Below are 26,868 nucleotides of genomic sequence, written 5' to 3' on the forward strand. Positions count from 1 at the left end.
TATTAAGAAAATAATGTACTAATATTGTTGAAATTCTACATGTTGTATGTAAATAATTGACAAAAAAAAACCGTTTTGTGTCCTTATGAAGCATTCTATGTACTTTTTGATGTAGTTTTTATATAAGTGTCATCTTACTCTGTATAATTTTACATTTTGTACCTATTACTATGATGTAAACATTCGCAATTTCATTAAATGTTACGAAAGTTTTATTTAATTATATTTGCCCATTATAAAAAGGGCCAACCTTTTTGCGGTGTTCACATCAATTGACTTAAGTAGAAAATCAGGATAACACTTCAATAGCAAATCTAATAATTTTCTATTTATGTAAAGCAGGTGTGCCAATTCAAAAATTACACTAAATTGTTTTGTTTTACAGCAGATGGTCAAATGGGACGCGGACCACGATATAAAATGAAGTTCAGAGCATATGACAATGCTGTTCCTATGGAAACGATCGCGATCGCAGAACCTAAGCTTGCTATTTTTGACGTCTAAATTAAAATTCAGAACTGTCGGAAGGTTTGCAATGATTTCTGCTATTAAATACAGTTTTGGTATGACTATAAAAGGAAACTAACCATCTCACTTAATGGTTAAAATATCCTTATATTTTCTTGTATAATAAATAACTATTACAAAAATCGTTATTGATCCACCGGGTGTTGGAAGCCTACTTTTTATGGCAGCACATTTTTAATATATGGCACCTAACATGCATTTAACAAACGGAGTTCTCTTTGTTTCTTCTATAATTTTTTACATGTGGGGTGATACATCCAGCAGTGTTGAATTCAAATTGCAATTTCCTTCTTTCGGCATTGGCACTATAGACTTGTAACACTAGCATGTGTGTAGTTTTCAACTATTGTTTTCCTCATACACTTTTCAACCCTCTTACTATTTTTGATTCATTTTCAAGTAAAAGTTACAAATTCTACAACTTTGAACGTAATTTAGAAGGCAAGATTTTATTCTTGGCCCTTTAGGCGATAAGAGATGAAAGCAAATATGACGTTTCTCTAGATGCTTTTCGTTTACTACCTAGGTATATTGGCAAATTCATAAAACAACGAAAGTCATGACTATTGCTACTAATAACAGAAATGTTGAAATTTATTTTTAAATTTGCGGGTATACCAAAAGCTTAATAAAACATGTAAAAACAGTTTTGTATGCACCTTTTAGTTCTGAACAACTTTAAACTCTACAGTTTTTTCTGTAAAATGTACAGGAGGGCAGAATATTGCATAAAACTAATTTCCCATGTTAAATCCCTATGTTCCTACTTATCGTGCACCACCCGGTATAGAGATTTACATGTGTTGTTTTTAAATTGAAATATATATTGAAAATATAAGTACATAAATATTTACATATGAGTGAAATACATCATGCCCAAGATGCGTAAGCAAACGCTTGTCTGCACATTGAAATTAAGAAATTAAAGTTGCTGTGGTCTCCGTTATATTAACAAAACTTTAAAGAAAAAATGAATTGCATCTATACAAACAAAAACTATATGTATTATATTAGCAATGACAAAATTTTTCTGAAGGGCGCCTAATTTTATACAACCAAAATAGCTTCTTAAAACAAATGAACGTTTTGCTGTCATATTAATTAATTGGAATATACACGGTGTCCATTTTTCGAGGCCACTATGGGGATCTCGCTTATCTTAAGAGATAGAAATTTAGTTAAATTAGGGCAAAGTTGCACATTTTCGGAATAGTTCTGAAAATATCAAATTTACTGATTTTCGTTTTGAATTTTTCCATAGTAAACTAATGGTACTAGACATTTCTAAATAACACATTATTCAGAGACTTTTTTATGGAACGCCGTTTTACTTTTTATTACGAAAGTTTACAATGTAACATTATAAACAACTTTTAATTTTATTTCCCGATTTATTATGTTTGTTGTTTTTATGTGAAACATTAAATATGTTTGTTTAAAAAACTTCACTTAATTGAAATGATGTATGAATTATATAGCAATATGTATAACGAAAGTTTAACAATACAAATCAACAAACGAATACATAAACGAACAGTAATATAACTAACTAGAACTAATTCAATAAACATAAAAATTTATTCATATTAAATGTGGGATTAAAATTATGAACAAACATTTTAATTCAACAATCATATTAATTCAATTATTGAAGTGTTGTACAAATATTCCCAACAATCATTTTAATTCAACAATCATATTAATTCGTGCTGTTAAAATCGGAAAGCATTATTTAAAATGATTGTTGAATTAAAATGTTTCATGAATTAAAATGTTTGTTGATAATTTTAATTCGTATCTGTGATTGTGCGGAAGTTTCAGGAACTATCCTTTAGTGTATTTGGGTACGTGTATACTAGCGCCTAATTAAAATTATCAACAAACATTTTAATTCATGTAACATTTTAATTCAACAATCATATTAATTCAACAATCATTTTAAAAGATTCTTTTACTACGTCTAACAATAAAAATTTATTTGTTTGTTGAATTAAAGTCATTGTTGAAAATATTCGGCTTCAATTTTCAAATCGTCGAATTTATATGACTGATGAATTAAAATGTTTGTTCAAAATTTTAATTCCACATTTAAAATGAATGAATTTTTATGTTTGTTGGACAAAATCGTTTTATTAATCGAAGTATTTCTTGCAATTCAATTTAATTGTTTGTTATTAATTGTTTGTTGAAATACAGTTTATATACACTCATTCAATATAACAATATAATTCATTTCACATTTTATTAAGTAACATTTTTTAAACAATCATATTTAATAGGTAAGACAATAACAACAAACGTAAAAAGTAGAGGCATACGATTGACTGTTATTTAAAATGGCACATTGTAAAATTTTGGAATAAAATTGTACAAATATTTTCAGAGAACATTTTAATTCAACAATCATATGAATTCATGCTGTTAAAATCGGCAAGAATTATTTAAAGTGATTGTTGAATTAAAATGTTACATTAATTAAAATGATTGTTGATAATTTTAATTCGCATCTCTGATTGTGCGGAAGTTTCAGGAACTACAGTTTAGTCTATTTGACTACGTGTATACTAGCGCCTAATTAAAATTATCAACATTTTAATTCATGTATCATCTTTATTAATCAACATTTTTTTAATCAATCTCTTAATACGTAAGATAAAAACAACAAACGAAAAATTTAGAGACATAAGATTGACTGTTATTTAAAATGATACATGATAAAATGTTGGTATATAAATACTAAAACGGCGTTCCATACTTTTTAATGGAGATTTCGAATCCCGTTTTTAATAACTTTTTAGATGACAGAGAAGCACACGTGGCAACTTTAATTTTTTAATGGGCACCGTTTTGGATTTTGACATTTTGAGATTAGGTCTTTTTTTCTCTTTACAACGATATATCACACATGGTGGTTGAGTATCACATTTTTTCTAAAAATACAATTTTCATTTTCTGCGAAGAGTGCTATGCAAAATCGAAACGTTCTTTTTGTTGTGAACAAAATGTTGACTTATTTCAAGCAGTGTCATTTACGTTTGTGCTAGTTTTATTGCTAAAATATTATTTATTCTTATGTATTTTGTTCTAATTTTAATTAGAATTGTCTTGCAAAACGATGGTTCAATTCTGTTCAGATGAAAGTCGAATTTTCTCAACACAACTAGTTCCCGTCAGCACTGCAACCAGACAAATGGATCAAAATGTCAAACCTTTGTTCACAATAAATGAACGTTTTGTTTTTCCAAAGCACTCTTCCCAAAAAACTAAAAATTGTATTTTTAGCAATAATGTGAACCTCCATTGTGTGATATATCGTTGTAAAGAGAAAAAAACACGTAATCTCAAAATGGCACCCATAAGAAAAACTAAAATTGCCACGTTTTCTCCATCACCTTAAAGGGATGTCATATTCGAAATCTCCATTAAAAAATGTGTTAATTAGAAATGTGTAGTAGGATTAGTTTACCATGAAATTAAAAAGGAAAATCAGAAATAATAAACGGCTTGTACTTGAGTTTCGCATTTTTTTCAAAATAATTCTTTTTTTTATAATATAAAACTTTATTTAAACGAAATGTTTAAGATTGTGTAACAAAGCAAACAATAATTAACTATAACAAATAAATTTCGTCGAACTGTTTTTCAGTTGGGAGAGTGTCCAAGATACATCATGCGCTATTTCCACGTTGGATACCATTAGTCATTGATTTGTTGAATACAGTGATTCAACCTGCAAGGCTGATAAGAAAGTAATTTCTTTTCATATTTAAATTTATTTTGATATTAGTTGGTTGTGCGATTCTAAACGGGATGGAAGTGCGGCCGGGTTGGCATGGAATTCCACCCCTAGGAGGGAATTTGTTCAAAAGCGGTGTCGGGGTAAGCCCAAATAACGTACCTATAGTACTATCGCAAAATCTAGATTGAGTTGTGTACCCTTATTACCTATTTTCGACTTTTACGTTTATGGTTACACGCCAAAAACACAATTGGTTTACAGAGATTCGTATATGTATATTATGAATTAAAACATCCCCATTAGTAATTACGTGCTAATAAAATACAGGGGGTGTTACATAGAAGTATGCAATAAGTGACCAAAAACCAAATTGGGGATAAAAACAAGCATTTTTTCCAAATAAACCGAGGGTCCAACGTGTTTTGTTTGGGAGCTACCCCCAAAAAGTGGTGAAATTTACGTTTCTTTTTTTTCTCAGCAACCATATGAGTTTGAAATACTGCTGATTTTCGGATGCCCTTTACGATTTTGCAAAATTTTACATACTTAATATGTAACACTCTGTATAAATTTACATTCAACGCTCTTAATTTTTTTAAGTGACGTCATTAAAATTATTGACAGTTATCGTACCTTGTTTTCATGACTACCCTGATTTTTTAAACCAAGTACACAAATAATAATTAAACGTGCAACTAGACGTTAATAATTTGCATATCATAAAACGCGGAAAAAAATCTTCTTTCCAATGGTGGAATTATGAACGCTCCAAGTTAATTTGGGGAGCAACAATCTGCGAAAAACTGTTTTCCCATGTTAATTCCCTATGTTGGGTTTGAAAGTATTCACCCGGTATAAATCCCTATGTCTACTTTCCTACTAAATATGTATGTATAACTGTATATGGTCCTGTCCGTTTCATACACTGCTCATGCGCAAGAAAGCGCCATATTTGACTCTTTAGCGAACTCACAATTTAATGTGTCACAATGGCCTAGTGGCTTGGGTACGAAAAAATTTTTTTTTACAAATTCAGTGGAGCCAACTGTCATCATTAGGCTATTTGTAGGTTTGATTTTCTTCCAACATTTTTTTGAAAAGCAAACATACAAAAATGCTTCGGACAAGCTCAGTGTATGCAATAGATAGGACCTTTAGACGATCGTCATTTGTTCGCGCGACTTTATTTCGTTGGCGCACTTTGATGGGCGCTCAATTGTGCTTTATTGGTTATTGAGAAAAAGTCACACAAGTGACCCAGTTTTGAGACCCATCATCATCTTTAAAGTTTTCAGAGCTTTTCGAATTTTTCTCTTCCAGGCTAGTTCAGATCTTGAGTCGTGTAACAAGGAGAAGGCAAAATAGACAAACTTTATTATTTATAATACAGAAATAAAAAAATATTTACTATTTCACAAGTGAAAAATGGAGAAAGTTTCGTAATTGCAGCACTCGCGCGCCGCCATTATGAATACTTTTCCACATATTCACAACAGTCTCTTTCGCTCTGGCATATTTCTCAAAATCCCCCGAGAGCTTTAGTTCTCTTAGACGAACACCATTCCAAAATTCTTCCGTGCAGCATTCCAAATTTTTAACTATATTATCACATCCTGTCAAATTCAAGTGTGTCACTGTCGGACAGCTTTCCAACACGCGCCTCAGGGATGGAGTAGTTAAACTCGCGTTGTAACTCAAATTAATCGAGAAGAGTTGACTCGCGATAGTCAAGTACCTGAAAGAATAAGTCGGTGAATTTTCAAAAAAAAGGTTCTTAACCTTAACAGCTCAAAAATTTCGTTGTCGGTTGCACAAGTCCTCGACAGATTTAACACCTTCAACGGTAGCCCGGTGTTACCGCGCGTTTGCATCCATTCGACGACCGACTTGACCAAACCCTCACCGATTTCGGAACAATCCCCTAAGTTTAACGATTCGATGTTTTGCGGTTTGAGCCAGGAGAGAAACGTCGCGATTTCGTCATTTCCCAATCGGTTGTAGCCGACATCGAAATTGGACACCGAGTCCAAGTTTAAATCGGCTTGCTGCTCGCTCGCGAATAACCCGCCGGTAAAGTCGACGTCCGCCAGGTTTAACGTTTTAAGCTTCAAGTGTCGAGTGATTACGCTCAGAAAGTTGAGGCTTTCGTTTCCGAGCGGATTGTGGCTCAGGTCGAGCTTGGTGAGATTCGCCAAAACTGGGGTGGGCGTTTGCGTGAACACCTCGGTGAGATATCGCAGGCTGACGCACGTCAGCTGGTTCAGGCTTAAATTCAGGTCGCATAAGTTTTCAAGGGTGGGCAACGACGTGCACAGCACTTGAAAGCAGTCGTCGTGTATGAAGTTGCCCGATAAATTTAGCGAGTGCAAGTTTAGCTGTCGATTAATCACCCTGCACAAGGGACTGATCTTTCGGTCGCCCAAGTTTAAGTTGGCCAAACTCAGTGATATCGACACGGTTTCCAAGATCTTCATCAGCTCGTCCGAGGGGGCTAAAATTAAACTGCGTGACCGGTGTGCGAATAATACGACGCATACCGATGGTCTCGACGGCGCAGGCTTCGGCGTATCTCTCCGAAAGGGGCAGTAAGTTCCACTTGGTAATGCGTGCTTCGACTTCTTCGGCGTGTGACAAGCCGGCGGAGAATAAGACGCTTATAAAGTCATCGTCGGCGAGCACTGCTCCATTTTTTGTTTCTAATTCTAGGTCGGGTTTCATGCATTCTTTCCTGCAATGTTTAGAAGGTTGTATTTAGAACAGTCTGTAGCTCCCTCATGTTAACAATTTATACAGTAATGTGAACATCTGAGCCTGTAGGCAAATAACTTTCAGGAACCTAAGCTTATTTTTTAGTGTCATTATTACAAGACGAGGGTCCAAGCTCTACTACAATACTCTAATAAAGTAGGATTTTATGTTATCTTTGTTTTACTTCGTGTATTTGTGACGGCTATGTCAGGGTTTTTGTCCAAAAGAAGGTTTCCCTGACATCGCCTGGTTGTAATATATTTCTCGTCCTTCTTAAACACAAAATTATGAGCTTATTCAATTTCCTTTCTCATTTGTGTATCAAAAGAACCGCCAGTTTTAAAACAGTGACTGCTACCCAGACTCCAAAGTGCCGCGAAACGTCATAATATATGGAGACGTGCGCGCAAACCACGAACTTATAAATTAAGATGGACTGCTGATCAAACAGTTGCATAGAGGTAGAAATGGCCCTAGCATGGGCGCCGGCATGATGTGCACATTCTAGTTATTTTCTATAGGGGAATTTTCCTAGTGCTCAAGTTTTGAAACTATTGCAGCCTTGGAAAATGACATGTGTCACAGTAATTTATTTAGAAAACGTGAGGTTAATGTTGGGTTATTAGTTGATTGTGAACATCTGAGCCTGTAGGCAAATAACTTTCAGGAACCTAAGCTTATTTTTTAGTGTCATTATTACAAGACGAGGGTCCAAGCTCTACTACAATACTCTAATAAAGTAGGATTTTATGTTATCTTTGTTTTGTAAAACGCATAAACGCAACGTGAGTGAAACACCTACCTGTACCCATATCTCTCGTCACAGCGCTCACGGTACTCACCTGCTAAATCTTAAAGAGGCCTCATCCGCCAACCATTTGATTGTTCGTGTGTGAATTTCGGATGCGGGTACCGGTAGCCTTGGAAAATGACATGTGTCACAGTAATTTATTTAGAAAACGTGAGGTTAATGTTGGGTTATTAGTTGATTTGAATTTCGCGCCAAGTGAGTGCACATCATGGCTGCCCCCATGTAGGTGTCATTTGTCAATTCAGCAATAGCAGTCCATCTTAATTTATAAGTTCGTGGCGCTGGCGCTGCTGTGTCGACGAAAGGTGGCGCTCGTAGTTTTACGCTTTTTACTCGTGGATGCCACATCATTTTCCAACCAATTATCATCATCGCCCTCCACGTACACCGACTGTTTGATATTCTCAGTCGACTTTCGTTTCCTATCCCCAGACTTCTCTCTGGTAGGATGCCTCATTTGTTCCATAACCTTTCTATACTCATCCTTGGCGGATGTCGAGCTCTCCGTCGAGTGCCGCTTTTTTCTCGCTCGATCCAAATCCTCGTCACAGCCCACGTTTCTGCGCAAATTGCCAACCTGTGAACAACGCCGATCTCTCAGCTTTCGTTGCGCGGGAACGACCCCTTCCTCTTCGTCGCTACAGTTCGCGACAAACGCGGAGCTTTCGCTCAAATCGACAGACTCCTCCGGCAGCCCCAGCTTTCCGGCCTCGCCCGAAAGCCGTCTCACCAGACCGTTGTATAAGGCCTCTTGGGTATCGTCCAATTGGCGACCGGCTCGCCACGCTTTCAGGACCTGTAAAGGAATTTGTCCGCTGTCGTTCTTCGCAATGGACGACGCGCCACTGTCCAGTAGCAACTGGACCACTTCGAGATGTCCGTTGAGTGCGGCGTCGTGAAGCGGCGATGTTCCTGAACAATTGCCTCATTAGCTCCCCTCAATAGCTCGGGGAATCGTGCTCACCTTCACAGAGAGTACCTCCCCGATCGTTGATCGAGGCGCCGTTGTCAATTAACAACCGCACAATTTCCAGCTGGCCGCAAATGCAGGCCTCGTGAATGGGTAGCCAGCCGCAGTTGTCTCGGATATTCACGGGATGGCGTTGGGTTATCAGTCTCTTTACCAGCTCAAAATTGCCGTGGATGCAAGCGGTGTGCAGTTGAGTTTCGCCCTTATTGTTACGTTTAACCACATAACCTTTTGTTCGCCTTCGGGTGGTGCGGTTTTCTGTGTCGCTATCATCAGATATGTCTGAAAAGTGAATTTATGCTGAACCAAATTTGCTACACATATTCTTAGAAACAACTGAAAAGCGTTTGGGCAGAATCGCGCATGCGCTGGTGATATCTGTGCTAGCCACGGTAAATTTACTTGGTTTAACCGCAATGCAGAATCACATATGAGATACCGTTATGCTATTGTTTGTAATTGTTTACGTTTTTGGTGTAATGCTTGCTTAATTTATGTTTATTGATGTTGATTACTTGTCCCTGAAGTAACATTCATATAAGTTTTGATCATTTTATTTTAATATGTGGAAATCACCGATTCGTTTGATGCCCCATTAATAATGGTCACAGGCTATATCTATGGAACCGTTAATTGCACAGCTTCGGGAAAAAAAATTTGTTAACAAAAGAGGCCAAGAGAAATCGCTGGAAATTATTTTCAAGTTTGTAACTTCGCCGCTAGAGGGCGTACGATTCATGGTTAAGTAGACAAATGACTTTTTTCCTAAAATATACCCATAAAAAATACATGCATAGTAATCTTGTATCAATTTTGCATCATTTTGATGGAGCACAAATTGCTCTAGCAAATAAAATATGAGGAGTGGGGGAAGGGGAACATCTCTTTAACGAATTGATTGTAACTTCGGATTAGGTTAACAGATTTTCACAAAATAGGTCTTGTTGGAAGGAGCTCTCTTCGCGGAATCAGATTTTATTAAATAGAGTCTTTTTAGTAAATGTGATGAGTGGTAGAGGGCGCGATGTGACATTAACATAAACTTTGCAGGTTTTTTTGGTAATTTCAAATGGAATGATATTATCAAATACGGTGAAATAGTGAGAATATCAGTGAAAACCGGATTTTGATATCTGTTTTCTAACCATAGATCTGGCGAAAGTACGAATACATTCACAAATTTTAATTGCAATATTGATGCTCATTCAAGTTGGCTTTGAAACAAAAGAAAACAGAACAAAAGAAAGTTTATCAGTCCTTTCATTAAACGTATTCGTGCGAACTATCACCACGATGGGTGCCCGGCACATTTCTTGGTAAGCGAGAGTCGAGGCGAGAGTGTTTGAATTTGAGTTATCCTGGCAAATGGATAGAAAGAGGAAGTATTTTTTCATGACCAGCTAGGTCACTCGACTTAACTTGCTTAGACTTAAATTTGTTTGAAGGGATAAAAGACGCACAGTCTTTCTAACAAGGCCAACTACAAGAAACGATATGGTGACGAGAATTAGAAATGTAATTCATAGTCACGGCTGAAGTTAAAGCAGCTGTTCTCTCTACACAGCAGAGACTCGTCTTTGTGTCGAAAATAATGGCAGACATTGAACATTTACGTTAATTATAATTATTATTTCTTTTATTATTTACTTAATTCATATTTCTCTGATTTAAAGTTGCAATTAAAATTTGTGAATGTTCGTATTTTCCCCATATCTCTGCTTAGAAAACAGATATCAAAATGCGGTTTTCGCTGATATTCTCACTTTTTCATCTTATTTGATAATATAATATAATAATTATATCGTTCCATTTGAAATTTTTAAAAAAACTTGCAAAGTTTATGTTAATGTCACGTCGCGCCCTCTACCACTCATCACGTTTACTAAATAGACTCTCTTCATGTAAAATCTGATTCCACGAAGAGAGCTCTTTCCAACAAGACCTATTATGTGAAAATCTGTTAACCTAATCCGAAGTTACAATCAATTCCTTAAAGAGATGTTCCCCTTCCCCCACTCCTCATATTTTATGAGGTAGAGCAATTTGCGCTGCATCAAATTGATGCAAAATTGATACAAGATTACTATGCATGTATTTTTTATGCATGTTTGTTGGGTATATTTTAGGAAAAAAGTCATTTGTCTACTTAACCATGAATCGTACGCCCTCTAGCGGCGAAGTTACAAACTTGAAAATAATTTCCAGCGATTTCTCTTCGTCCCTTTTGTTAACAAAATTTTTTCCCCGAAGCTGTGCAATTAACGGTTCCATAGATATGGCCTGTGACCATTATTAATGGGACACCCTGTATATACTGACTTGTTGTTTGTTACTAACCATTTTCTCCGTGAATAAAGCAGTCACTGGGGTGGTAAAGACGGTAGTCAAAATTGAGCTATGACACCTAATTCCGCGATTGTCTTTGACATTCAACTGTAAGCTCGAAACCCGGAAACCAGAGGCGGGTTACCTATCTTGCAGGAGCGGGATTACGCTAATCAAAGCTTTTCAGTATAAAATCTATGTGCGATTCGTAATTTCCACATGTTTTTACGGATAGGCCATGTAATTTTCCATCTTGCTTTTAACAAAACGACTTTATTACACCAAAGATGAGTCACATCCTGTACTCTTAACCCTTTCTCAGAATTTAGGTACCTGCTCCTACCTGACCCATTGTTCAATTGTTCATTGTAATAATCCGAGTAATACCAAAGCTCTCACCGTCAAACTGTTTGAAATATACACATATTTTGAGGTTAAAAAATTTTTGACACATGGTTTTTGAGTGCGACCGCCATCTTGAATTTTTTTAAATGGCAACATAGGCAAGTGATATGTCATTAGAAACCTTATTTTTTCTCTTTCTCACTACCATTAGTCCACGACTTACCCGTGATATCTTTAATTGATATGTCGTCACCTAAGTTGGGTGTTAACACCGCATCTGCGGCTTCGGAATCAGTATCGACATCCGCCCCATTAATCGCGTTGAGATGTTGTTCAATTTTAACAGCATTTTCGTGCATGCGATGCCTCTTTAGGAACGCCGCGTAACTCGCTAACACTTTAAAACTTAGGCGCCCGTCGCCGATTACTCTGCACATGCCGTGCGCCTCATCGTAAACGCCGACAATTTCGTTTGAATCGTATTCTCCCGCGTCCATACAGTCGGCGATACTAAGCAATGTCGCGACTTGCTCCCGCGGAACGTCACTGTTGTTGTAGTCCTCTCGAAAGTACTTGACCGCGTTCTCGTACTGCTTGTCGTCCCGATATGTCTCGGCCAGGCTGATGTAGCACGGGCTAAGCTGTGAGCCCGTGTCTTTATTATTCGTCGCCGCCTCCAACATTTTCTGATAGCAGTCTATGGCGTACGAAAAGTTTTTTAAATGCGAAGCTCCATCGCCTAGCTTTTCGTAGAGATTCTTCTTTGTGACGTAATCGCGATTGTCGGTTGTTAGGAGCGACTCTTCAACCTTGCACATCGCCGCAACTATGACAGAGCAATTATATGTGCGTGAAATTACCCACGGAAAACCTACCAATCTTCAGATTTTGCTCGATCACGCGCCTATCATCTGCATTCGATTGTTCCAGTTTGTAGGCCTTAAGCAGCTGAGTTCGTGCGCCGTAAAAATCCGCCATTTTTATTAGAATATCTGCCTTGGATTGTAATGCAGCGCTGACTAATTGAGCTTTATTTTTCAGTCTTCCTACAAACTTTGCAATTACTGCAGTGTAATAGTGACCACAATTAGAGACTGGATTCCTATGCACTACAGAATACGCCCTAATTTACCATGCAAATTATACTACAACTTTCTAGGTCTGAAAGAGCCTAGAAAGTTCTAAAAAAACCTAGGAAGATTTGATAGGGCATAGAAAACTGTGAAAGCACCTTAATAAAGCTTAGAAAGAGGGGGTGAGATAGACACCCTATTTACTTAGGGCCTCACTACAAAACTGCACTTTAATAATAATAATTTAGATAATAATAATTTAGGCCACAACTGTGTTAAATCCGCCTCTGTATTGACATGAAATGCTTTAAAAACTAAAAATTTTCTGAAAGATTCTTCAAAATATGCGTTTGTATGCACTTTCAAATATGCACATTTTGGCCCAAAAAAAAATTGCATAGAAATCCTGTCCCTAAGCCGTAAAGCTACCTGCAACCTCCATTGCCAAATTATACTGTCGAATCGCCTCATCGTACTGCTTCTTGCGCACGTACAACGTACCCAGGCACGTGTAACCGCGCTGCAACTGCTCGAACAAATCGTGAGTCTTGCAAATATCGATGGATTTTCTCAGCAACTCCTCCGCCTTCTCGTACTTCCCCTCGCACTCGTATACCACGCCCAAATTGGCGAGAAGTCGCGTGATCATGTCCTTGTGCTCGTGCTTTTTCACGTCTGTCAAGCTAAACACGCGTTCAAAAAGGGCAAAGTACGACTGAAATTTCACCTTTCGCAGATGGTCAAGCTTTTCTTAAACGCTTTCGACGCCGAATGTAGAGTGTGTTGGTTGGGATTGTCGACTTCGTTCAAATACCGCGTTAGGTGTATGTGGCCAATGGTGGCGAGTGCACGTTGCTCTTCCAATTTATTACCTTGCTCCTTGGCGATTTCTGAAAATTTGGATTAAAATTAAATCAACCTTTCAAATAAAATTATCTGTATTGGTGATTTTAAGATTGATCTTTTTAAATACAATCATTCACCGTAGTGAAGGTAGCAGCCGAATTAATATGTGGCAACAGTGTGTAGACACTGCAAACAGGCCACTCCCCTGAAAACCACGCCCTATTTTGAATAGAAACTATTAAATCGGCTGCTACTTTTTGGCTGCTAGCTTTACTACATCCCTAAAGTGTAGAAATTCAATTAAATCGGCTGTCAAATTCACTATATTCCTATATATATATATATATATATAGTACCTACAAATTCATACCAAAATGGCGCTAAAGGTACAGGAGCGACTTATTATACGAAAACACCTATTCGAAATTGTAGGACAAATGCGAGGGCTGTTGCCCATGCCCATTGAGAGGGTCCGCATTTTTAGGGTAAATATCTTCACTGTTTAGAACAAATTTGTATAGTGGATTAGGCCTACTGGGGATACCACTTTAAAAAAACGCGCCTAATACTCAACCTCAATGGTGGTGTGGAATAGAGTACAATAGTAATTATTTGTGCGTATAGGTGGGCGTTATAGCGGTAGCGATTTGCTATAATGCTATTAAATCATTATCGTCGAATTATCGAATTTTTTATCGGGCACTATGATTTGTTAGTTCCTCTTGAGAACGCAACGTTCTCGTCAAATAATCAGTTACCGACCTTAGGGTCATTTGAAATCACCTTCCCAACATAGACATTCCAATTTTTTTGTTTTTTCTAAAAGGGCATTACATTATCAAAATTGTGTATCAATTGCATCGCGGAACACTCTCGTTTAAGGCCGTTTTGAGAGCAATTTCGAATAGGTGTTTTCGTATAATAAGTCGCTCCTGTACCTTTAGGGACCTTTAGGAATTTGTAGGTACTATATATATATATATAGGAATATAGTGAATCTGACAGCCGATTTAATTGAATTTCTACACTTTAGGGATGTAGTGAAGCTAGCAGCCAAAAAGTAGCAGCCGATTTAATAGTTTCTATTCAAAATAGGGCATGGTTTTCAGGGGAGTGGCCTGTTTGCAGTGACTACACACTGTTGCCACATATTAATTCGGCTGCTACCTTCACTACGGTAATAATTCTACTGCTTAATTCGATGTCTTTGGATTATAGTGAACTAACTAGAATTACAAAACACTCATCTATACTTTTAATTTTATAAACATTTAACTTGTGGTCTTAATGTGGCAGATCACAATTTCATTACTGCTCTGAAGATTACGCGAAATAAAATCTACAGTCTACATGATATACCCAAATAGGTCTGTTGGTACTCCAAAGCCTTCTCGTAGTCCTGTAAGTTGATGTACGCCTCGCCGATTCCTCTACACACACGTCCGTAGTCCAACAGCTTCCCCATCTCCTTGTAAATGTCGGCGACAATTTGAAATTCGGCGATGGCATCCTCGTATCTCTCTTCCTGATCGTAAAACTCTCCCAAATCTATGCATATCGACGCTAGGGTCGTTTGATGTCCATTCTCTAGCGCTTTGTGTTTACGTCTGATCAGTTCTGCAACATTTTTTGTATGAAACTGGGTAGTCGAAGTGGACGGGTTATACTTTGCTCTTGCGTTTTAACCATCGTTGGATTTGCAAAGGGGCCAATTAGAACCTTTCCTTTTGATGCAAAATATTAAAAAGAAAATACATATAGTTTATTAGAAGGATCATAACTAAAAACAACAAAACTTATAACCAAACAAAATTAAAAAATGGGCGGGCGCGGGACGTCTCATGCAGGCTGTAGTAGCCACAACTTATGTATAGGGTGCTTCAATATTACGTTATCCTGTCACTTGAAAATAATCAAGAATCGATTGATTTGTTTTGCGAATATTTTCTGCAAAAGCCTCCGTATATTATTTATTTGTTATTTATTTTATCACTGTGCTTGGAAGTTGTGATGAATGAAAGAAACAAAAACGACCATTTCTAATCGAAAAATTACAATAATTTATTGTTTACATTCTGCGTGCGCACCACGATTACGTTCATCCCTGATGGCGCCTAAAAGATTCTGATGGCGCGGTGGGGGCGACCGCTAAACTTGACCGGTAGGGTGGTTTTTTCGCGAAGGATCCACTAGACCTTTAAAATTAGAGTTCAACGTATTGCTCCAATCTCTTTCTAGCATCAAACAAGCGCAATAACGTACGTCGAACATTAACTTCAAAGGTACAAATCAAAGGCATCGTGGATCCTTTGTGAAAAAATACATACCTATAATGGTGTGTTTTCCCTCTGGGACACACAGTAGGTATATCTATTATAGTATGTAACCAGTTTTCTGGAGAGGGTGAATAGTCTAAGGGCGAGCCTTCGTGAGCGATTTGTATGAAGCCTTGAGGGCTCGCTCCTTTGACCCTGGGGTACAAATAACTACAAAATAAAGCCTTGGCTATGACCAATCGAAGCAGCGTTTGCAATTTTGACCTGAATTTGATAGATGAAGTTCAGTTGAGCTGAAGGTGTACCTAATGGGCCTTTGTCGCAAAAGGTTTACACGCTGTCTCCCCCATACAATCGAATTCCCTACTTTTGGATTTTGCCTACAAAAATAAGAATTAACGCTCACTTTCACTTTTCTTTCCTCCTGTAACATTATATGAAGCATATTGTGCTAAATACCGTGTATGCAATGGTAGGTATTGCGATTTGCAGATAAAATTTATTATTATTAATCGATTATCAGTTTTTCCAATAGTTATTAATTATTCATGTGACAATTATAAATAAATTTAAATATAATAATACAAAAATTAAGATAAATATATTATTGGGTGAAATGTTACACTATCGTGTTAAAACGTATCGCTCTAGTGGCGCAATTGGTTAGCGCACGGTACTTATAAGACAGTAGTCGTGAGCAATGCCGGGGTTGTGAGTTCGAGCCTCACCTAGAGCATTTTTTTTAGAAGAATCTCATTGCATTCTTATTTTTCAAAATAAATTTATATGCTTTTTGAAAGTTCTGGTACAACCAACTCGTATATTTAAATTGGGAAATGATGGACAGACGGACAGGGACACAAATAACAAAAGACACTATATATTTTGAACATAAAAATATAAACTTAATGTTAACTTAAACGAATTAAATTAAGATCACAAGCAAGAGGAAGTTAAAAAAAATCAATTTCATTAAATTGTATTCACTGTAGATCCCATCGGATTTGTAGTTGGTACTGTTGCTTGCCTCGTCACCATCGCTATTGCATTTTGTAAGACTTGCTGACGGAAGAAATTCGAAGTAACGGTACTCAGACTTTCAGAACCTCCCACCTTACACTTGATATACCCGTGCAAATTTGCACCGTTCAAAATTAGCGCAATTGTAACCAGCAACTAAAAGCCAGCAATTAGCTCAGTCCGACGTTAAAACGCATACGTACCAACCACTTGAGGTTTAGCCGAAACAGTGCAATGAGAAAGAAGACGCACCACAGCAGCGGTATCAGTATTAAGGCGATCCAAAATATTCTAGATTCGCGCTCGTTCACCCGGTTCTGTGACGGACCCTAGAAAAGGGCCCAATGAAATATGAGTAACGATAACGAAAAAAAAAGACAAGATCAAAATAAAAAGCAAAAGTAAACCTTTCTCGCTTCGTACACCCAGTGCGACTTCCCCTCGTCGTCCACATAATTCCACCATCTCAACCCGACCATTAACCGTCCCGTGATGTTTTTCACCGTCCAGAAGTCCATAGATAATAATAAAATTAGTACTACGAAGCTGGTGATGAAACTTTCGCTGAACCACCCGCATAATATATACACCACTACCGAAGACAGTCGAAAGAATAAATGGAAAAATGTAACGTAGGGATGGCTGCAATGAGAAGTAATTGTTGCGGGAATAGGAGACGGTCGGTTGGGCTTACGTTAGTTTTCCTGAAGCACTGCTATGGAGCTCTTCATCGCCGAAGGGTATCGTATCGTCTAGCAATGGTACCTGAAAGTGATAAATGGCTATATGTTGTAATAATTTAAAAAATTTGGCTTACTGTCGCTGATGACATTATAACCTATAATTTGTCAAAACAAATATAACGTCATCAACGTGAAGATAGCTAGGCTACCACCCCAGTGGTGGAGTTCATTTAACATTTATCAGGGGTTAATTGGTAATTTACGATTCGAAATAACAAATTAAAAAATTGGCTATTTTAAATACTATACATAAAACCGGACTCCTTGCCTTTAAGAAACAACCTAAACTTTTCTACGAAGCACTAAGAAAGTGTCTAAAGCGCAATTTGGCACTGAGAATCGTGTTGTACCCGCTTTTCAGAGATTTTTGAGGGGTTTTCAGTGATTAAATGCATTACCAGCGCTTTTTAAATTGTTTCAGAAGCGTTTTCAGTTTTGTCTGAGCCTTTTAAGATCCCCCAGATTATTCCAATCCTTTTAGAGCTGCAAACGACCTCCAAATTACAGGCGATTATTAACTTTTTTTCTAAATTGGTTAGAGCTAAACTAGGTTTCTGTCTCCAGTTTAGCTCTATAGCAAGATTTTTCTACTATTACTTTGCACTCAACTTGTGAAACTACCCCTAACAAGCTTTATAATGCGTTTATCAATTAAGTATCAAGAAATCTTAAAGTTTGGAATTATTTGCCAATCACATATCCACCTTTGAAGCACATTAAATGGCCCTTAACATAACTACTCCGATTACACCATTTTATACATTAGTCTACAAGTAAGTAAAGTCACTCATAAGACATCCACCACCATCTACCAAGCTCATTGGTGCGTTTACGAGCTGAACTGGGCTTCTTTCGCAATTTTGTTGTTGAAAACGCTTAATTAAGGTCCCCTCTAGCCATTTTTATTAATTTCATGATCGTAACTGATGGGGGAGGCTTATTAGCGTCACGTACCCCTTATTATATCTAATTATCTAGCATACCAACTCCCATTTTACCTTCATACACAACGGGAAAGGACAAACAAAGGAACGACCGTCTATTTTCAAAATTTTCTTTATCACTTTTAATTGTTGAAGTAACGAATTTAAATCTCTAATGAAATTACAAAACCTTTTGAATCACCCTATATTTGTTGTGATTCTTAGCCACTAACGACTGGCAATACTGCTTTAGAGACACAGATGTTTATAACCTCAAATTCGCGCGTACGTTTCCAAACGTTTGTTTTGAAATACCACGTGTTTGTAATTTACCTCCGTGAAGCGAAAGCCGAGAGGATACCATGGTAAATTAAATCCATTTACGATTAAATCTGTTAAAGCTTCCTTCATTACAGGCGAACGAAGTTAATCCAAAAGCATATCCTTTGGCCGAGGCCAATTTAACATCTAAGATTCTAAATTTAGTGCAACAAGCTATGAATTACAAACAGCTAAGGAAAGGAGCTAACGAAGTTACGAAAACGCTAAACCGAGGAATAGCTGAGTTCATTGTTATGGCTGCCGATGCTGAACCCATAGAAATTCTGCTTCACTTGCCGTTACTCTGCGAGGACAAGAATGTACCGTACGTTTTTGTGCGTTCCAAGCAAGCTTTAGGTCGTGCATGTGGCGTTTCTCGTCCTATAATCGCGTGTAGTGTTACCATAAATGAAGGGTCACAATTGAAACCGTTAATATTAACGATTCAACAAGAAATCGAACGCTTACTAGTTTAAGAATTTTTTACTGTATATCAAGATACTTATTGATAATTAAAATAAGGTAAAGCTACATTGTCCCAGTTCTGCTTCCATCGAACTGCCTGAAATTTTTCCAACTCTTTTGTGAAGGTTTTACGTTTTGTATCGTCTCTAAACCAGTCAATAAGCTGCCTGCTCAGTTCAGTCGAGTTCTTGAATGTAAATCCATTTTCTCCGTGTCTGACCAGCTCGTTTAAGCTGTAACTAAAAATTTAGAAAGAAGTAGTTTCAGTGGTAAACTGACCAGTTGAAATCGTAAGCGCATACGGGAAGTCCACAGCCGAACATGTCGACAACTTTCATTGGTAAATCTAAGCCGCTGGAGCTTGTGTGTAGGGAGACGCCTAAATCTGCCGAGCCCAACACCTTGGGGTAGTCCTCGCTGTCCAGCCACGGTGTAATTACTTGCACATGCTTCCACTTGCACAATTCAATTTTTTTACAGTAATACTCCTTTAGAGGACCTTTTCCTGTTATAATGCAAATGAGTGGTGACAAACCAGGCTCTGTGTCAACCGTATCCTCGTACTCTACACAAATAGAGAGTATTGTACAAAAATGCTTCGGATGTACTACCTTGTAACGCTTGGAAGAGTATTGAAAAGTCTTCGTCCTCAGTCCAACTAGTGCTCGACAGTAGCAATCCCGGTCGCTTACTTCTCCACTTAATGTTACCGCTTTCGTCACTCGTTGTAAAAACTGTGTTGCCATCCTCACCTAACAACTCTTTGTACGTCGCACCTAGTTTACACCAAATGTCGTGTTTTTCTTCAAGCGAAAGTGTGCGAAATTTTTCAGGTGGTCGATCGTAGAGCGTTACCGCTCTGAAATTAAACAGTAAGTGATCACAAATTAAATTTTGCCGATAGTTACTTAATCGACCAATTTTCGTCGAGATCCTTTCTCATGGCGTTTGTTACACAGAAATTTGTACCGGCACGTTTGCCAATTAAGCGTTCGATTTGTTTAGTCAATTTTACTAGTAAGTTTTGTGGGCCGACACTTAATGCCATTATTGTGTGTGCGTAGTTATGCCAGTCAATTACTAGGCGAGCTTTGGTGAGGCACGCGTACAGCCAGCACACAAGTAGGGACGGTACAGCAGGCGGGTTTTGTACAATGATCGAGTCTGGAGTGTTGTTCATCAATAATACAAACAGTAATGTGAGCGATTGCCAGAGGGTTTTGAAGATATAGTTTAACAGACGAGGAAGCGGGAGTGCAGGGTATGGTATAAGGTAATGGTATCGTATAAGAGGGGTTAGTTTCACAGTTTTCGATGGTTCGCTGTCACCGTAACCGACAATATCAACTTTGCAACCATGTTCGGCCAACGATAGCGCATGGTACTGCATACGTGGACTCCTTCCGATATCACCTAAAACTACCACACAAACATTTTTCGCTGGTTTCATTATGCCTTTTGGTTGTGGTTTGTAAAGAAAATGTTTTGTTTCATTAATTTGTCATGGAATATTTGAGATTTTGGATTTAACCTCAATTTTAATCACATGACTGACATAAGCGGGAGTCAATTGTCATACTCGAGAGAGTTTCTTATACAAATAGTCTGTTCCACGTCCATCAACCACCTGTAAGCTTAGTCGTCTTTCTACAGTTGTGAAATTCGCTCATTGTGTGCAAACCCATGTTCAATCTCCCTTTGGCGGTTTTGTCCACATTGAATCATCTTCACCTCCTTTCCTTCTGGAAACTTGTGTCGAATCGTCTTCTAATATTCACTCTTTTAAGAGTACCTAATACAAAACTTTTATAGTTCCTTTTGTGTATTAAAAGATATTTAACTTTTATTCTTGGTTTTTAAGAACATTTAAAATTTTAGTCTCCAAATGCTTTCTCCCCAATTGATTTCCAATCTTTTAATATTGATTATACTGTGTGTATAATCAATGCTTTTAGGTAATGATATTTATAGCTCTGAAAACTGCCTTTGTGCAACCGGCCCCAAATGAAATAAAGGTTAAAACGAATTATAAATTTAAAAGGTACGTTTCCGTTTGTCTGTTACGCCACTGTATAAACAAAAATAGGTTGGTAATCATTTTTCAATTGCCGTTGTTTGTTTGTTAATTTTTTGTGTAGTGGTAGTCATGTCGGATTGACATTTTATGTTCGTGCGTAATATTTTCGCTGTGTTATGTCGTTTCTGCATGAAAAACTTGATGTTTCCTCAGTTTGTGCAAGATTGTTTAATAAAAACTCGTTTCAGAAATCCATCGTCACTTTCATAAGAACGTAATGCTATATTTACATCGTCGGCATGTGAGATAAGTAATGATATCAAACACAACATCCTACAAGCTTAAGGCTTTAAAAAGCTCCAAGGATTGCCTCAATTTTGATAACCAAAATGAAGATAATTTCGAAAGCGATAGCGTCGACGGGACGTTCCTAAATGAACGCAGACAAACGGTTTATACCTCGCGCGATGGCAGGTACAAGGGCGCGAGGCCGCGCCAGGCCGAATTTCGCCACACCAGGGTGGGCGCAGCCGAACGCCGAGGCTACGGACGAGGTAGGGGAGGGTCGCGTCGAGATGCCGACTCGTACAGCAAGAAGTACAACGATTCTTTAAACAGTCGCGACCCGGGAAGCATGTATTTTCGATCCAAGTGCTACGAGCCCGAAAAGAAGACCGAGGTGAAGTTTAACCTACCCGAAGACACGCGAATTTCCAAACTGCTGAGACGGCTGAGCATGGAGAACGATCAGGAGAATTCGCTTACGATCTCGAAGAAGCTGCTCGAAGTGCTACTCATACCCGACAACGCGAGTTACGTTCGCAAGGCCTTTCACATTTTGGGGGAGTCGATGTTGGATATTTTGCACGGCGCGCCCGGCTTGCCGGCGAAGGAGGAGGCGGCGCGCGCTCTCGGCCGCATGGGTTACATAATGGGACAGGAGAACGACTTTCCGCGTTTCCAAGATTGGATCTTTCACAAGATGCTGAACGTTAAAGACGACACCAAGTACTTGTTTATGAAGTCGCTTAAGGAGACCTTGCGGTTCGACGTTGGCAAGCCGGTGCTGCGGGATCACGCCGAGGGGCTTATGCAGGATTTAGTGTCGATGATCGAAGTGTTAGAGAACGGGGGATTATTTAAGGTGACCTTGGACGTGTTGATCACGCTCGTCGAGATTTATCCCGTGCAGTTTTATTCGCAATTTCGCGACGCTATGGATATATTGTTGGGGTGGCACGTCGATCTCGCCCAGCCGCTGACTACCATCGAGTTCATTTCAAAAAGTCTGCAAAGAATCAGGCATCACTTTCAGACTAACGTCGAGTTTTCGTCGAGTTTAGTTTATAATTTCTTCGAGGATATCGAGGTTTACGCGAAAGATTTGGACGACGGGGCCAAGGACGGCGAGAGCAACTCGTTGGATTACCTGACCGTGTCGATTTTGGCCTTGAACACCGTTCTCAAGTGTCTGGGGGACGATCTGAAGCCGGCGACTAACGAAATAGTGAACGTCAAGTTTATAACCGACTGCATGATTCAGATAATCGTCACGTTATCGAACGCGCTGAAAACCTGCTGCCCGGACAACTTGATCATAGCGACCAATGAGAATATTTCCCTGCTCCTGACTGTTTTAGGCACGAAGTCGAGTTCTCTGTATAACACAATTTTCGGTTTGGTCGACTTGGAGCTGTCGATGGTCGATCGGTTCTCGAATGCAACCGTGATTTCGATGCTGTTTATGACGTCAAAAGTGATCAAGGAGTTGTCGGTGAATCTACCGATCGAGCTCGTCTACAACTTGGTAGGACCGGATTCCACGGTAATTAAATTGCGCAGCTCGCATTTCGTCGAGGTACAAGAAGCGACGATCTGCATGTACCAAGCTCTTCTCAACCTGAAAAACATTCCCCTACTCCAAGAGGCGTACCGATGCGTTTTGGGCGATTTGGAGGTTATGTACCGACAGATTGTGCCGAACATTTCTCCATTGTGCCAAAGTAACCCGTTCACGGAACCTGTAACCAAAGATCCGGAATTGTCGGTTTTGTTTTTGCTCCGCTGCCTCTCGCAGCTGGCCAACTCCAGCAGCTCCATCATCGGCCTGTGGGCGCTCAAACCGAGCATGCTGGATCTCTTCGCGATCCTCCTAATGCCGTACAGTTCCGAGCTCGGCCAGAAGGCACCGACGTTACAGTACAGCCTCCTCTACCTCCTGTACTCGCACTGCAAGAGCTACAACCACTTCATCGCGAGCAGCAGTCTGGTAAGCAACACCCAAGCACTTCTAGGACTAACTGGCGACGTCGCCGGCAAATCCCCCAACTCCGGAAACTTCGCACTGATCCTCGACGTCCTCCACAAAACCCTCGGTAGCGTGATAAACTTCGAAATAACTCTCCTAGTGCTACAATGGCTAGGCGACGTCCTCATGCATTCCGAACCGTACCTCCTCATACTCTACAACTCGCCCGAATTCAGCAAAGTCGCCAAGATCCTGGTGAAATCCGGCTACAGCTACAACAACAGCGTGGTCCAAGCCGTTTGCAACAACCTCCAGAAGCTGCTGAACAAAAAGGAGCTGTCGTGGAACAACCTCTTTCTAAAGTCAGTCAGCGACCTCTGCATCCTCCACATGAACTCCACGAGCAAACCGATCCGGGACATGTACACGACACTCTCCGAAAACCTACCGTGGGACCTGACCTTGACCCACTTCAACAAGCCGTACTCCGTCGAGCAGGCCAAGCTAAAATGCACCGACCTCGCCCGTTACAGTAACAACACAGTAATTCTGGCCCAACATCTGCACCTTTCCGGCGCGGTCTACGGCGAAATGCTACCGTTTCACTTCACCACGTTCATGCGGTACCTGCTGAACGGTGAGGAGCGACCGGGCAATTTACTCGAGGACGTCTTCACGTGCTGCTGGCCGATCGAGACCGAGCCGAACGCGAGCAACGCGAATATGGAGTTTTTTCGCAGTTTGGCGTTGAATTCGAGGGCGGTTCTGAATAATTGGGTCACGTTCGAGGCGGCGCAGCTGTGCGTCAATTCCAAACTGCGTACGCCCTTGGGCAAGCCGAACGAGACGTTCACCAGTTTCGAGGTGGTGCTCAAGCGGCTCGCCAGGGAGGTGATGAGAAGCAAAATTGATGGCGAGGTGAGTTTATCTGTCCCTCCGATTTTTCAATTGAGAAAAAAATTAAAAATTATAAACAATTTTTTTTTTGTTTACAGTAACAATCTTGTTTATTCCTCAAAGATTGCATGGGTTGAGAACCTGCTATTTATAGATAGGAATTGTGATAAGGAGTGCAAAATAATTTTGAACTTGTTGGTTAGATAATTACACTTCCTTGATTAGATACACTGTTTCCATAATAAGTGTGTGTACTGTACTGTACAGACAGTACAGCAAGAAAATGTGACGGCTAGTGCAAGGGTCGGCAACCTGTGCGGCTCTTTTAATATAAATTTGCGGCTCTCCCTAAAGAAATTAGTTCATTTGTTTGAAATTCGCCTTTTTAATTAATCTTCTTTGTTTACGAAATCAGCAGCAAATAATTATCTAATTTTTGACACTTGTTTACTTTCTGCTATTCTTTTGTTTTTTTATTATAGCAGCCTACTCCGATGTATAAACACGTAATTAATTAATGAGTAGGTACTTTTGTGAAAAATATCGAATAACATAAAAACTGAGGGATTTAAGCGCAGGGCACCCCTTATGAACATTGAAGAGAACACAAAAGACAATCGAATAGCGAAATAAAATAACGGTAGTTCCTTTTGAAAGAGAATAGTTATAGCACTTTGAACAAATGGCATTGAAACAAGTAAAAATATGCAGGATGTTCTATTTAAAAAGATCAGTTATTTATTGACATCGTAAAAATGGAACACCCTGTACATTCAAAATAATTTCTGTAGATCCGCAACCACCAATATTTTTACCAGGTATCTATCAGCTATGTAGGAAAAACCGACGCACTGTTGCAGGACCCTGTATATAGCCAAATACTATAATATTGAATCAAAAATTTGTTGTGGCTCTTTAAAAACTGGGAAATTTTGTAAATTGTAATTTTTGGCTCTTCCGTTTCAATAGGTTGCCAACCCCTGCAAAGTTATACAAAAATTAACATAAATGTGCATGACTGGACAGTGCAATAGACACTCCCTAATAAAAATGTGCAGCATAAATGGTTACTGTTAAGTTCTAAAAGATGGCGTTAAAATCCTTAGTTTATTCATCTGTCGTTGACTTTGAGTATTTATAATTTAATACATATGGGTCATTTCGTACCAATTCATCAGTCTACAGCTTGACCCTGACATATTTTGGTGGAATCTAATGAAAATTAGTGTAATTTTTCTGAATAGGTATCAGAGCTTTATAAAATTAATGTAATTTTTTTTAATCTTTGGGCTTAGGAACAGCAAAAGATGTAATACTTCGATCGAGGGGTTATTCACTAATGGTATTTGGTGTACTGTGTGTCCTATTTTGGTTGAGACTGTGATGTATCTCAGCTGTTTTTAATACCACAAACAGAATCAGTCTAGCTACACTTGTTTCTGAGATACAGGGTGAAAACGAAAACTTTGACTTTTTGGGATCTGGGATGTTATTATATCTTACTACCTATGTAAGATAGAAAAAAAGACAAAAACTGTTTCTTTTAGATGTATTTACGTAGAATCCAGTGGCGTAGTCAAAAAAATTTTTGGCCCACTATTTCTGAGATTTGAGTCCTAATTGGTATTTTTATTTATTAACGCGATATCTTATTCTTATACAGGATGTTTTATATCAAAGTTGTATTTTTTTAAATGAAACTCCCTGTATATTATTACATGTTTCTATTCCTTGGTCAATTTTAGTGACTTTATGTATTACACATGATATCTAAAATGAGTTTTTTAGCCGCGATTCGTCGTTTTTTCAAAAAGTAGATGTCCAGTAAAAATTGAATATCGCAATTATCATAAAACTTAGAAGGCCGTGATTTTGCAGTGGCACTAATCATACAAAGTTAAACTTCTTTTGTATATATAGTCTAGGAGATAGAGACTGTAAAATTGGCAAACTGGACATTTTGAGATGGAAAAAAAAAATGGTGGAATATGTTCAGTTGGGTGTCAGAAACATTGTTGAGACATATTAAAAATCCCACCCCCCAGACCCTGTGCTAAAGGCTCCAGCCACCCCACCATCCCCCAAAAACCGTGTTTTCGCTCTTTTTGGCTGATATCTCGCGATCTATGAGGTCTGTATGAAATATTTTTAGCTGAAAATATTTCTCGGGAAATTTTATGCAAGGGAGATACTCAGAAGTTAGCCTAGGTGTGTACCTCTTAGCCTAGGAAATTCATAAAAGCGGCGAAAATCATCAATTTTCGTGGCTTTGGGCAAATATATCGTGACCTTTAGGGCTAGATGAAATATATTTAGCTGAAAATGCTCTTCGTGCAATTTCATACGAGATAGGTAACTGAAGAGTTGGCGTAAAGTCACCTTTCACGTTCAACTTTCTCCTCCCTTATTTCTTTTATCTCTTCTCGATACTCTCGTTGTTCTTTTCTTATTTCTCTTAGTTCGTTTAGAATGTCCTTCATAAATCCCTTTACTTCCATGTCTTGGTTCTCCTTTGTATCGACCCTTTCGGGTTTCCTCGGCGATCGTACAGTTTTCTTACTTCTGTGGAATAC

The 26,868-nt window shown here is 38.6% G+C and overlaps 5 protein-coding genes and 1 non-coding gene across 7 annotated transcripts in view; 3 read left to right on the forward strand and 3 right to left on the reverse strand.

The window, feature by feature from the left end:
* Positions 1-5,621: 5,621 nt before the first annotated feature.
* LOC116174492 (tonsoku-like protein) lies at positions 5,622-15,231 on the reverse strand. The gene is made up of 12 exons (XM_031492428.1): positions 15,053-15,231; positions 14,745-15,002; positions 13,267-13,429; positions 12,969-13,222; positions 12,342-12,512; positions 11,690-12,292; positions 8,791-9,078; positions 8,096-8,738; positions 7,858-7,935; positions 6,805-6,995; positions 6,047-6,758; positions 5,622-6,002 (listed from the first exon to the last, which is right to left on the reverse strand). The coding sequence occupies exons 1-12, from the start codon at positions 15,072-15,074 to the stop codon at positions 5,675-5,677; spliced, it is 3,711 nt and encodes a 1,236-aa protein (XP_031348288.1). The 5' UTR covers positions 15,075-15,231; the 3' UTR covers positions 5,622-5,674.
* A 1,074-nt stretch (positions 15,232-16,305) lies between these two features.
* Positions 16,306-16,397, forward strand: Trnai-uau. The gene is given in 2 exon segments: positions 16,306-16,343; positions 16,362-16,397. It is a non-coding gene; the product is annotated as a tRNA-Ile (tRNA).
* A 128-nt stretch (positions 16,398-16,525) lies between these two features.
* Positions 16,526-17,570, reverse strand: LOC116173660 (uncharacterized Golgi apparatus membrane protein-like protein CG5021). 2 transcript variants are annotated; one of them, XM_031491289.1, is made up of 5 exons: positions 17,499-17,570; positions 17,376-17,446; positions 17,089-17,323; positions 16,885-16,998; positions 16,526-16,837 (listed from the first exon to the last, which is right to left on the reverse strand). In XM_031491289.1, exons 1-5 carry the CDS (start codon positions 17,511-17,513, stop codon positions 16,634-16,636), a joined length of 639 nt encoding a protein of 212 aa, XP_031347149.1. In that variant the 5' UTR covers positions 17,514-17,570; the 3' UTR covers positions 16,526-16,633. The 2 variants fall into 2 exon arrangements, with proteins under 2 accessions (XP_031347149.1, XP_031347148.1); XM_031491288.1 differs by having other exon boundaries at positions 16,885-17,010.
* A 986-nt stretch (positions 17,571-18,556) lies between these two features.
* On the forward strand, positions 18,557-19,201 carry LOC116173661 (NHP2-like protein 1). The gene is made up of 2 exons (XM_031491291.1): positions 18,557-18,712; positions 18,764-19,201. The coding sequence occupies exons 1-2, from the start codon at positions 18,710-18,712 to the stop codon at positions 19,142-19,144; spliced, it is 384 nt and encodes a 127-aa protein (XP_031347151.1). The 5' UTR covers positions 18,557-18,709; the 3' UTR covers positions 19,145-19,201.
* LOC116173657 (chitobiosyldiphosphodolichol beta-mannosyltransferase) lies at positions 19,137-20,701 on the reverse strand. Its single transcript, XM_031491286.1, has 4 exons — positions 20,042-20,701; positions 19,745-19,992; positions 19,413-19,698; positions 19,137-19,366 (listed from the first exon to the last, which is right to left on the reverse strand). The coding sequence occupies exons 1-4, from the start codon at positions 20,581-20,583 to the stop codon at positions 19,171-19,173; spliced, it is 1,272 nt and encodes a 423-aa protein (XP_031347146.1). The 5' UTR covers positions 20,584-20,701; the 3' UTR covers positions 19,137-19,170.
* Positions 20,702-21,266: 565 nt separating this feature from the next.
* LOC116173656 (serine/threonine-protein kinase SMG1) overlaps positions 21,267-26,868 on the forward strand; it is a 38,587-nt gene continuing 32,985 nt past the window's right edge. The window contains exon 1 of the mRNA XM_031491285.1: positions 21,267-24,316. Within this exon, the coding sequence (XP_031347145.1) occupies positions 21,464-24,316 (2,853 nt within the window). The 5' untranslated portion in view covers positions 21,267-21,463. The remainder of the gene's footprint in view (positions 24,317-26,868) is intronic.

This window comes from Photinus pyralis, unplaced genomic scaffold, assembly GCF_008802855.1.
Source record: "Photinus pyralis isolate 1611_PpyrPB1 unplaced genomic scaffold, Ppyr1.3 Ppyr1.4_LG6, whole genome shotgun sequence".
Lineage (NCBI taxonomy): Eukaryota > Metazoa > Arthropoda > Insecta > Coleoptera > Lampyridae > Photinus > Photinus pyralis.

What these genes read in the sequence shown, in the direction of transcription:
- LOC116173660 (XM_031491288.1), bottom strand. An exon ending in AGTGCTTCAGGAAAACTAAC is followed by an intron (nt 17,324 to 17,375) that starts GTAAGCCCAACC and finishes TTCTCATTGCAG; the next exon opens with CCATCCCTACGTTACATTTT. An exon ending in GGGTGTACGAAGCGAGAAAG is followed by an intron (nt 17,011 to 17,088) that starts GTTTACTTTTGC and finishes GCCCTTTTCTAG; the next exon opens with GGTCCGTCACAGAACCGGGT.
- LOC116174492 (XM_031492428.1), bottom strand. Translation starts at nt 15,074, where the DNA reads ATGGTTAAAACGCAAGAGCAAA. An exon ending in GTACCAACAGACCTATTTGG is followed by an intron (nt 13,430 to 14,744) that starts GTATATCATGTA and finishes CCAAATTTTCAG; the next exon opens with AAATCGCCAAGGAGCAAGGT. An exon ending in CGAGCAAAATCTGAAGATTG is followed by an intron (nt 12,293 to 12,341) that starts GTAGGTTTTCCG and finishes GCTCTGTCATAG; the next exon opens with TTGCGGCGATGTGCAAGGTT.
- LOC116173657 (XM_031491286.1), bottom strand. Translation starts at nt 20,583, where the DNA reads ATGAAACCAGCGAAAAATGTTTGTGTGGTAGTTTTAGGTGATATCGGA. An exon ending in GACGAAAATTGGTCGATTAA is followed by an intron (nt 19,993 to 20,041) that starts GTAACTATCGGC and finishes GTTTAATTTCAG; the next exon opens with AGCGGTAACGCTCTACGATC. An exon ending in TGCGCTTACGATTTCAACTG is followed by an intron (nt 19,367 to 19,412) that starts GTCAGTTTACCA and finishes TTTTAGTTACAG; the next exon opens with CTTAAACGAGCTGGTCAGAC.